Here is a 12,581-nt window from a genome sequence, read left to right as displayed (position 1 = left end):
TAAAATATAATTGGTAAATCATTGGTAAATAATTTATAATTGGTAAGTAATTAAAATATAAATGTAATTAATTTTAATTGATTAAATGTTAATTATGTTAATTATTTTAATTTCTTTTCAGTAGTGGGTTGTGGGTTTATAGGGGAATAGGTTGGGAAGTAATTTAATTATAAATAATAACATTGTTTAATTTATGTATTGGTTTTTGTTGTATTAATTTATTATTATTTTGTAATTGTTAATTAATATATTGTTAATGGCTAAATACTTTGTATTAGTAGTTAATATTTTATTTGTATTTTTAATTGATTCATTAATTTATTAGAAAACATTATTAATTATTAAAAATAATTATGTATTGTTAATAATATTTAATTCATTTTCGTTCATATATGAAGTACTAGCAGCTCGTCCCAGCGTTGCCTGGGGGAGAAAGGGGCTGGGAGCAGCATTGTAAGCCTCTGTGCACCGCACCGCACCGCACCCCCCCCCCACATTGCCCAGTCCGCATCCCTCCCGCTCCCGCTTTGACATTGGCTATACCGCCTCCCGCTTTGAGCCCGCCGCCCGCCGCCTGCGACCCGACATTGAGCATTGAGCATAGCGCCGCTTTGAGCCCGTCGCCCGCCGCCCCCCGCCCGACCCGAAATTGAGCATTGAGCATAGCGCATAGCACCTACCGCCTCCCTCCTCGAGCCTCGAGTCTCCCGCCGGCCTCCCGCCTCCTGCCCCGGCTTTGTAAACCCCCCCCAGGTCCCGACTTACCTCCCTGCGCTGCCACTGCTCCTCCGCTTCTCACCGCTCCGTATTGCTGTTGCTGGTGAACTCCGCTCCTCCCCTCAGGCGACGTTACTCATGTCCTCGCTCTTCCTGTTGCTGTGAACGACACTACTCCCCTCACGCATACGTTGCGGCCGGCGCTACTTGCAAGGGACTACTTTATTTTTATTTGTAAATATTTTAAACAACGTTTATTTTTTATTTTTATGTAGCCTATGTCCTTCTGCTTGCCCTGAGGTTTTCTAAGATGTCTTGGGTGTTCAGATTGGTGGTGTAGTTTTCGAGTTTACCTTGCCCAAAGGTGCAAGTTCTCTCTTTATAATAGTAGTATAGATTAACTTTCCCTAGGGTTGCACTCTCTGGAATGGGAATAGTAATTTTTACCCCTACGCTATCCAACGCTTTCCCTACTGTTGCACTCTCTGGAGTGGGAATAGTAATTTTTACCTCTACGCTATCCAATGCTTTCCCTACAGTTGCACTCTCTGGAGTGGGAATAGTAATTTTTACCCATACACTAGCCAACGCTTTCCCTACTGTTGCACTCTCTGGAGTGGGAATAGTAATTTTTACCCCTTCGCTATCCAATGCTTTCCCTACTGTTGCACTCATTGGGGTGGGAATAGTAATCTTTATCCCTACGCTATCCAGCACTTTCCCTACTGTTGCACTCACTGGAGTGGGAATAGTAATGTTAACCCCTACGCTACCCAGCGCTTTCCCTACTGTTGCACTCACTGAAGTGGGAATAGTAATTTTAACTCCTACGCTATCCAACGCTTTCCCTACTGTTGCACTCACTAGAGTGGGAATAGTAATTTTTACCCCTACGCTATCCAACGCTTTCCCTACTGTTGCACTCTCTGGAGTGGGAATAGTAATTTTTACCTCTACGCTATCCAACGCTTTCCCTACTGTTGCACTCTCTGGAGTGGGAATAGTAATTTTTACCCCTATGCTACCCAACACTTTCCCTACTGTTACACTCACTGGAGTGGGAATAGTAATTGTTACCCCTACGCTATCCAACACTTTCCTTACTGTTGCACTCTTTGGAGTGGGAATAGTAATTTTTACCTTTCCCTACTGTTGCACTCACTGGAGTGGGAATAGTAATTTTAACCCCTACGCTATCCAGCGCTTTCCCTACTGTTGCACTCGCTGGAGTGGGAATAGTAATTTTAACCCCTATGCTATCCAACGCTTTCCCTACTGTTGCACTCACTGGAGTGGGAATAGTTATTTTTACCCCTACGCTATCCAATGCTTTCCCTACTGTTGCACTCATTGGAGTGGGAATAGTAATTTTTTATCCCTACGCTATCCAGCGCTTTCCCTACTGTTGCACTCACTGGAGTGGGAATAGTAATTTTAACCCCTACACTATCCAGAGCTTTCTCTACTGTTGCACTCACTGAAGTGGGAATAGTAATTTTAACTCCTACGCTATCCAACACTTTCCCTACTGTTGCACTCACTGAAGTGAGAATAGTAATTTTTATCCCTACGCTATCCAACGCTTTCCCTACTGTTGCACTCGGTGGAGTGGGAATAGTAATTTTTACCCCTACGCTATCCAACGCTTTCCCTACTGTTGCACTCACTGGAGTGGGAATAGTCATTTTTACCCCTACGCTATCCAATGCTTTCCCTACTGTTGCACTCTCTGGAGTGGGAATAGTAAAGTTTACCACTACGCTATCAACGTTTTCCCTACTGTTGCACTCATTGGAGTGGGAATAGTAATTTTTACTCTCCCGCTATCCAACGCTTTCTCTACTGTTGCACTCACTGGAGTGGGAATAGTAATTTTGAATCTCCCGCTATCCAACGCTTTCCCTACTGTTGCACTCACTGGAGTGGGAATACTAATTTTTACCCCTACGCTATCCAATGCTTTCCCTACTGTTGCACTCTCTGGAGTGGGAATAGTAATTTTTACCCCTGCGCTATCCAATGTTTTCTCTACTGTTGCACTCACTGGAGTGGTAATAGTAAATTTAACCCTCTCGCTATCCTACGTTGAAAATATTGTATATGTTTTGTTAATAATATTTATATATATATATATACATATATATATATATATATGTATTAAAATTATTAAAAAAATGTTTTTAAGTTACATTCATTATTTATTAATTTTAAGTTTATTTAAGTATTTTAAGTATGTTTAAATTAATTATATTTATTAATATAATACTTTTAAATTACTTTTAAGACATTTAAAAAAATTCGATATTTTGACTGTCTATATTTTTTACGATATTTTGGAGTCGATATTTTTGTACTTACCTGTTTGAAGATAGGAAGTCGATATTCTGCCATTCTATATTTTTTCAACAATATTTTGGCAGGTCGATATTTTGTTCCTCGATATTCTTTCAGTGATCCACAGAAATTGTAGAGAGTGAGGGTGAAGACAGTAATAGTGATTCTAGTGATGGTATTTTGGATGAATGGTACAAAAGCCAGTGGACACTCTGGAGTAGCTACTGCACTAGTGAATGCAAATTCTAAACTGTTGCAAGAGAGTAGGATTAGTACCCTTAATAATCCTACTGTTTTTAATGCTCCAGATCCACTCACTGTCGCGGTCACTACTGGTTCAGTGGTTCCTTTGTATAAACCTAAATTGACATGAAAACCAAAACATATTTTGGCAGTCCCTACTGGATTAGGTATGACAGCTAGCGTACCTATGGGTCCAGGAATAGGAAGAGTTAATCTGGTCCCGCCTCAAGTGAATGCCCCTTGTGCTGCAAGTGCGGATCCAACAATGAATTGGATGGCATTTACCCCCACAAGAGGGTTTGCCCAAAGATCGCCCAAATTTGAGTTATCTATTTGAAACACACCTTCAAGTGTTAATCATAGAACTCCCTGGAAGATATAGTGTCTAATACCCCTGCAGTACAGAATGGCCTTAGTGCCAAGGACCTGGAAAATTGGCGTATGTTTATAAACGGGACCCCAAAAAAAGATGAAAGTTTAGGATTGGGTAAAGAAATAATTCAGTCTCCAGTGAGAGACAATGCAGTGGATATGATTACATTAAAGTTAGACCTGGATGAGATGATACAAAGAAGCCTTGATATTTCCCAATTAGGTGGCTACCAAGAGAGTGAACTTGTCATGTCTAAAGATGTTACCAAATGGGCAGGACAAGTCCATGAAAACCTGTCTGAATCAGCTCAGAAGTATGAGATAGATCTGAATAGGACCAAGTATATGCAGAAAGGCTACCGTGTATGCTTTTATGAAAATTACATAAGCAGCATGAGGACATTAGGGATGAAATGCAGAATAAGGAATTAATTAATAACATCTGGAAATGGAGTGAGCTAGACCAAAGGGAATGTAGATTGGCGAAAAAGAAAGCACAAAAGAAAATACAGGGGAGAACCACCTCCGTCCACTGTGAAGAGAGAGGGTGCTTCAACTTTTCCATTAAAGGAAGTGCCCGATGGAAGTTATGTCCATGTGCCTTGGAGTAGAAGTGATGTTGCGTCATTCACAAATAAGTTCTCCAAATTGAGAGAAAAAACTGTGGAATGGTATAAACAGATTGGTGGATTTGTAAAGATTGCACAGATTTTGTTGGTGGATTTGAATACTTTGTTCGATATTGTGGTTCTGAGTGATTTGTGGGCAGAATGCAAGGTGGCTATAGAATGGCAAGAAAAAGAGTCTCAAGCAAGTCCAGTATCAAATGCTCCATCACCATAGGTAATGGAAAAGTATCAACCAGTGATGACCTTATTGAAATGGAGGATTCCAGCTAAAGATATTGATAGGGTTAAGATTGACCGGATGACCCAAGAGCCCAAAGAGTCAGTTCACTCCTATTACGAGAGGTTCTGCCAGATGATTAAACAGCAAGTGGAGTGGAGGCTCTTTAATCTAAAGACATGCAGAATTTTGTGTCCCGTTTTGTGATGCGATTGAGACCTGAGATTAGTTTTATGATTCAACAGCAATTGATTTGTTGGCAGAACGACCCGGTTGATGACATTTTGAGATATGCGAAATATTGTAGTGATTAGTTGGAGATGAAGCAGAAGAGATTTAAGGAGAAATTGATGATGGCAAAGATGAGAGTCAGGTAGAGGGGAAATCAGAGTCAACCTTTTGTAGGAAATGTTGGAATTACACAAGGAGTGTATCAGCATGGAACACCTGTGATGTAGGGTGGGAATGGGTTCCCACAACAAGTTAGAGATCACGGTGTTTCAATTGACCCAAGTACTGGGATTGATGTGGCAACATTGAAGAGAATGAATCCTTATCATTATTGCAATAAAGTGGAGCATTGTAAGCGGAAATGTTGTTGCAATGCCAGTTGAATTATGAATGAGAATCAGGATCAGAATTCAGGGTTTAAGCAGCCCCGGGTTAATTCTCTGTACAGTCACAAAATGCACAGAGGTCAGTAATGTATCATTTTAATGTGACCCAAGCTCCAGTGGTGCAGGTTCCACAAGCACTGATGCCGCAGCAAAACACAAATGGTTCCAGATTTAAGTTAAACCAAGTCACGAATTTGAATCAGAATGCTTTCCAAAAACAGCCTGCATTTTGACAATTTCCTATGTTGGAAGCGTTTGAGGATATGGGTATGATCAGTCATAAGGACAGTGCCTGTGGAGGGAGGAATATTGCGTACTTGGTGCGGCCCTATAGAGAGATAAGAGTGGTCCATTCATAAAAGGTGAGGTGAATGGCCACCCCATATCATTCCTGATTGATACAGGTGCCACCCACTCTACTGTTAGAACAGTGGTAGTTCCAAACCTACCCCTCACTGGAAAAATAATCCAAGTTCTAGGAGTCGCAAATTAGCAAATGACAAGCCCAGTGATAGAAGAAGTATCTTTTAAAATAGGGTCCTTGGACGAGAATCACCAGTTTGTGATGTGATTTGAGCCCTGTAAATTTATTAGGGCATGACCTGTTGTGCAAATTGAACTGCACCATTTACTGTGCCCCAAAGGGCATAGAGTACCAGACTCATGGCGAAGATGTTGCCTTCAAATTAGCAGGACATGGTCTAAATATTGGATTGTACCCCTTGATGACAAATGATGATTTACCACCAGATCTTAAAGATATCGTGAAGCCAGAAGTCTGGGAGTTTTCAGGAAAGGACATAGTCTTACTCAAAGGAGTTGAGTCTGCCTGCATTAATGTAAAACCCAAGAACCCCACAATAAAATTTGACTCCTGAAACTACTGTTGGGATCACTCCAGTGATTGATTCAACTAGGCATTTTGAAGGAGATAATGGGTAGTCCCTGTAATTCACCCATCATGGGCTTAGAGAAGCCTACCTGTAAGTACCGCATAATCCAAGATTTGAGAAAGATAAACATAATAGTTGTTCCTTGTCCCATGGTGAAAAATTGAGCTATGATTTCATTTCCATGAGAGGCTGTACTCTGGGGCACCCACAGACCCCTGCCCACCCCACATCTTTCACAGGGCCACCGCAACCATCGCGCATAAACTACGCTGGACGATCAATTGCTCCCTCAGGACCACCACCTTCCCCGATGACTGGAAACATTCCAAGGTCAATCCCCTCCTGAAGAAACCCTCCACCGACCCTACAGCCCTCAAAAACCTCAGACCCATCTCCCTGCTTCCCTTCACAGCCAAAGCCATCGAAAAGGCCGTCAACACCCAGCTAGCAAATTTCATCGAAATGAACAATGTCGTAGACATCTCCCAATCAGGATTCCGCAGCAACCACAGTACCAAGACCGTCCTACTAGCCGCCACCAATGACATCTTCTCCCTCCTCGACAGGGTCGAAATGGCAGTCCTCATCCTCCTGGACCTCTTGGTTGCTTTCAACACCGTCTCACACCACACAATAGTCACCAGACTCCAAGACGCCGGCATCCGAAACAAGGCCCTCGACTGGATATGCTCATTGCTCACCAGCAAAACCCAGTGAGTCAGACTCCCACCCTACCTCTCGGAACTGACAGACACCAATCGCGGAGTGTCCCAGGGCTCTTCCCTCAGCCCCACTCTCTTCAACATCTACATGGCACCCCTTGCAACCATCATCAGAAAAACATGGGTTCAACATCATCACCTACGCCAACGACACCCAGCTCATTCTCTCCCTCACCAACGAATCCAACATCTCCAAACATTACTTCCAAGAAGGGATGAAAGCCATCACCACCTGGATGAAGAACAGCTGCCTGAAACACAACTATGAGAAAACAGAGGTCCTCATCCAGGGCTCCACCCCCTCCGCATGGGACAACTCCTGGTGGTCACCCACCGTAGGAGATCCCCCCATCCTGCCGGGCCACACACAAAACCTTGGCATAAAACTGGACTCATCGCTCACAATAAACTGCCAGATCAATGCCGTAACCCTGACCTGCTTCAACACTCTCTGCATGGTTCGAAAGACTTTCAGATGGATCCCTCCTGAATCCAGAATAAACGTCACACACACTCTCATCAGTAGAAGACTAGACTACAGCCACACGCTCTACGCAAACTTCAGACTGTCCAGAATGCCGCAGCCAGACGGATCCTCAACATCCCCCGCCACAGTCACATCAACCAACATCTCCACGATCTCCACTGGCTCCCAGTTGAAAGAAGAATACCCTTCAAACTCCTCACCCACGCATACAAGGCCCTACACATCACCAGACCAACAAACCTGAACAGCCACCTCTCCTTTCACGCACCAAAAAGAAACCTCTGATTAGCCAACTTCTCGCTGGCCGCATCCACAGGACTAGAACAAGAAGAAAGTCCTTCTCCTACCTCGCTGCCAAGGCCTGGAACGACCTTCCCCTCCACCTCCGACAAGCACCCACACTGTCCCAGTTCAGGAAGGACCTCAAGACCTGGCTTTTCGGCTGACCCCCAGTTCACTAAGGCGCTCATGTCCTGGCACTTCGGACAACCCCTACACTCAACTGAGCACCCCCCCCCCCCCCCCAGTGCCTTGAGACCCTCACATGTGAGTAGTTATTCTCCAACAATACTGAATGATTGATTGATTGATTGATTCACTGTCATCAATTTGTGTCAGGCCTTCTTCGCCGGTTACTCTTCAGCTCTCAGTTCCAGAACCATGTTTTGGCATTATGCTAAGTCCCACAAGGATATACGGCGATCTAAAATCAGATTCTTGAAAAGAATCTTGAGTCCTTGATTATTCACTGTAACCCAGTTTTAGTGCAGTACATAGACAACCTACTGGTTGCGTCGGGTACACAGAAAGCCTGCATGCAAGACACTATTGCCATGTTGTACCACTTGCCTGAGAATGGACATAAATTGTCCCCAAGTAAGTTACAATATTGATAATAAGAAGTCATATATCTCAGACATCACATTGAGAAGGGAACAAGGAAGGTGTCACAAGAAAGAATCTAGGCAAATCTGAAAATGGATCCGCCAACCACTCAGAGAGAAGTCAGGATGTTTTGGGGAATGGTGGGCTATTGTCGCCAGTGGATACCCAACTTTTCAGTAGTGGCCAAGTCTTTACAGAGGCTGACACACAAGGATGCGTTTGATCTGGTACCCAGGGATAATGATTGCTTGATTGCCTTCCTAGAGCTGAGAGAATGTCTCTGGTGCACCCCGGCACTAGGAATACCTGATTAAAACAAAGATGTAGCTATTTTCCGCAGTTTTGTCAGTGCTTACACAATTGCATGGAAATGCCCAAAATCCAGTGGTCTATTTTTCTGCTACCCTTGATCCTGTAGCTGCAGTGCTGCCTGGAGGCCTTAAAGCTGTGGCAGCCATAGGTGTCAGCATAGATCGGTGTGAAAGAACTGTGATGGGTCATCACCTTACTGCATTTGTGCCCCATTCAGTTGAAATATTGTTGACCCAAACCCAGCACTTGAGCATTAGCCGCCTGAACAGATATGAGCAAATCATACTGGCCACGGAGAATAGGAACGTGCAGAGTATGCTAACTTGAACCTTGCTACGCTTTTGCCCCTGCCTGAAGTTGAGGGTGAGGAAGGGGAGGTGGAGTTTGACTGCCTCAATGTCACTGAACTGTGCACCAAGCCAAGACCAGATATTCAAGATGAGCCACTGCCTGAGTCAATTTTGTACTGTTTGTCAGTGGGTTCCATCTATGAGACAATGAAAGAACCCCGAGAGCTGCATATGCAGTTTGCATAGTCTCAGGTGTAGTTGATGTTTCCTGGCATCAAGGAGCAACACCAGCACAAGTGGCTGAATTGATCACTCTTACTAGGTCGTGCTGTGTTTCCGAACAGCTGAAAGTGATGATTTTCACTGATAGTCAGTATGGCTTTGGTGTTTTTCATGATTTTGGACAGTTATGGTCTCAAAGAGGATTTATAATTTCTTCAGGTTCACCCATCCGCAAAGGTGAGAATGTGATGAGACTGCTTGAAGCATTACAGTTGCCTAGCCAGATTGTAGTTGTGAAATGTTCTGCACACCGCAGTGGAGTTGATTATGTGACAGTTGGTAACGAAGTCACACAATCGTGTGCCCATGGGACTTGCACATTTAATGGTGAAGATTCTGATTAAACTGAAGATGAGACCAATAACAACCTTTTGTTAACAACAGCTGACGTGGAAGGAAGTTAAGAGGTTAAAGGAAGAAGTGTCAGCGACAGAGCAGCAAAGTTGGGTCAGAGCAGGCTGTGTCAAAAGAGATGAGGTTTGGGTTTCAGGAGAGGGAAGACCTGAGCTGCCAGATAGTCTGTTGCCCCCAATGGCTATTCAAACACACAGGAGCTTAGAGGGTACAGCTAGTCATAGGTCGCCCTCCACTCATGATACAACAAATAGATGCAAGACCTAGACATTTTAGGCACTTCTAGACCTATCCTTCTGTTATGCGTATACCAATTTTTTGCAATAATGTTGCAAGAAGCCACTCCCCTTTCATTAGTTTGTTGGGGTAGTAGGTATAGCTCTGGATGGTGCCTTATTTAACAATCGCCCGTTCCAAGAAAAACAATTCAGTTGTGAGACGACATACACTTGAACACTTTAGTGTCAACCAATACTACATAAATGACAAAAAAAGTGAGTGAGAGCGAGAAAACACCTCACGGGCTCACCACCAACGGGAACCTGGCAGGTACTCACCAGGATTGCCCTGTTGTCATCATTGGTGCTTTCAAGCTCGAAAAAAATTAAATAAAGTCAAGTGTCCAAAAGACATAAAGAAATTGTGTCAAGAAATATGCAGTGAAAAGAGAGACAAGAATCAAACTGTGATCTACAACATGTAAAACCACATCACACAGCAACACAGATATATAACTTTATTCACTCTCTTGTGTTGGGTGTGAGAATCTAAAAATAGTAAGTGAGGTCACTAACTATCCAACCACCACTACTATACTTGCCGACATGTTTCATTGCCATATAAAGGTTTTGGCAATTTCTTCAGGGCGTCATTTACATTAAAGCCACTGCATATGGACAATTTAGTCTGCACAACTGAAATGAAAAATAAAAATACATACACTATTGTAAACAACCTGTGTGTGGGGCTCAAGCCACTTTACACCCAATAGCATACACCTTTCATAATTACCCTTTCACGGCCATATCCACTCATACCGGCCGGGGGATATATTTCTCATGAAGCTGTAATTGTAGCACTCATAAAAAGGCTTTCCCCATCAATTTACAAAAAAAAAAAGAGGGAGACAAAGAAAATGACTATACTGGTGTTCAATATCGATTTTTATACAAAGAGAGATATTTTGATCCCCAAATTCTGATTTCTAACATGCAGCGCCGTACCCCCGCGAGAGTATATCTCGCCGCGGTGCTTTCCGGCGTCTGGAATGGAGAATAACCTGATCCAAGATGGCGTCGTTGCTATCGCGAGATTACGCGAGAATAGCAACACTTATACCGGAACTGCTTTTCGGGAAACAAACACGGGCTGAGTTCATGCCAGAGGCTTCCACCAAGACGGTAAGAAATAGGGGTTCCGGTTTACACTGGGAGAGTGGCGAGTAAGCTTCGGGCAATCCCAGATCAGGAGACCATTAGTGGGAGCCAAACAAAATCTGCACTATAGCGTTAGTGTGAATATAGATTGAGATTGTTTTTCCCTTCTGTTATTTACACGCATAGTATGCCCTGCTCAAAATATGCTGAATAACCATCAATTGAGAAGACAATAACAGCATAAATGTTTTTTAATTCGAAATTATGTGCAGGATATTCCTGGGGATGTGAATTTCAAAACTCCATGATGAAAACAGCATATGTTGGTTAAAATGATCACAAGTTGGGGTTATACAAGCGAATAATAACAAATGGTATGTTTGTATTCCCCTCCCTTTTACTTGTGTTTGTAAACTGAACGTTTGTTTGTTTATCCCGCAGTAAATTGATGGGGAAAGCCTTTTTATGAGTGCTACAATTACAGCTTCATGAGAAATATATCCCCCGGCCGGTATGAGTGGATATGGCCGTGAGAGGGTAATTATGAAAGGTGTATGCTATTGGGTGTAAAGTGCCTTGAGCCACACACACAGGTTGTTTACAATAGTGTATGTATTTTTATTTTTCATTTCAGTTGTGCAGACTAAATTGTCCATATGCAGTGGCTTTAATGTAAATGACGCCCTGAAGAAATTGCCAAAACCTTTATATGGCAATGAAACATGTCGGCAAGTATAGTAGTGGTGGTTGGATAGTTAGTGACCTCACTTACTATTTTTAGATTCTCACACCCAACACAAGAGAGTGAATAAAGTTATATATCTGTGTTGCTGTGTGATGTGGTTTTACATGTTGTAGATCACAGTTTGATTCTTTTCTCTCTTTTCACTGCATATTTCTTGACACAATTTCTTTATGTCTTTTGGACACTTGACTTTATTTAATTTTTTTCGAGCTTGAAAGCACCAATGATGACAACAGGGCAATCCTGGTGAGTACCTGCCAGGTTCCCGTTGGTGGTGCGCCCGTGAGGTGTTTTCTCGCTCTCACTCACTTTTTTTGTCATTTATGTAGTATTGGTTGACACTAAAGTGTGCAAGTGTATGTTTTTCTTGGAACGGGCGATTGTTAAATAAGGCACCATCCAGAGCTATACCTACTACCCCAACAAACTAATGAAAGGGGAGTGGCTTCTTGCAACATTATTGCAAAAAATTGGTATACTCATAACAGAAGGATAGGTCTAGAAGTGCCTAAAAAGTCTAGGTCTTGCCCCCAATGGCTAGACATTATCATGGCCCGGCTAATGTAGGGAGGGATGCCATGTTCAGACTGTTTCGACAAACCTGGTTTAATCCCCAGTTCAGGTAGATGGCTGAAGAATTGTGTCACAGATGTGTTTTGTCAACAAATGAATGCAAGAAAATGAACTGTAATGATGTTGAGTAATGTAGGGAGATCAGGGGGTCCATTCAACAGGATATAGTTGGACTTTATTGAGATACCTGTGCCCGGTGTGTTTAGATATGTCCTGGTTGCTGTGTGCATTTTCTCATGTTGGGTCAAAGCCTACTGGACTAAAAGGAATGACAGTCTCACAGTAGCTAAGTTGCTGCTGAGGAAACGGATCCCTAGAGTCGGTTTCCCGACTTAGCTACAATCAGACCGAGGGAATCATTTCAATAATGAGATCCTGAAATTGTTGTGTATAGCATTACAATAGGAGCAAAGACTACATTGCAGTTACAGACCTGAGGCTTCAGAAATAGTGGAATAGGTGATGGCACGCTGAAATCTAGGCTAATTAAAGTATGTGCTTCAACGCCTTTGAAGTGGCCCAATGCTTTGACT

At 42.9% G+C, this 12,581-nt stretch overlaps 1 protein-coding gene across 4 annotated transcripts in view; it reads left to right on the top strand.

Moving 5' to 3' along the window:
* LOC147684939 (vomeronasal type-2 receptor 26-like) overlaps positions 1-12,581 on the top strand; it is a 166,083-nt gene that overhangs the window by 53,497 nt on the left and 100,005 nt on the right. Inside the window, exon 1 of one of the 4 annotated variants that reach the window (XM_086940825.1) lies at positions 10,661-10,754. The exons of 1 other annotated variant lie outside the window; for it this stretch is intronic. In XM_086940825.1, coding sequence (XP_086796951.1) covers positions 10,731-10,754 — 24 coding nt within the window. In that variant the 5' untranslated portion in view covers positions 10,661-10,730. Of the gene's footprint in view, positions 1-10,660; positions 10,755-12,581 lie in introns of those variants that run through there. 2 more of the 4 variants (XM_086940826.1, XM_086940827.1) reach the window with 2 other exon arrangements.

The sequence above is a fragment of the Lissotriton vulgaris genome, chromosome 10 (assembly GCF_964263255.1).
Source record: "Lissotriton vulgaris chromosome 10, aLisVul1.2, whole genome shotgun sequence".
In the NCBI taxonomy this organism is placed as follows: domain Eukaryota; kingdom Metazoa; phylum Chordata; class Amphibia; order Caudata; family Salamandridae; genus Lissotriton; species Lissotriton vulgaris.
The sequence above is the reverse complement of the archived record's forward strand: the minus strand, read 5'-3'. Positions and strand labels throughout refer to the sequence as shown.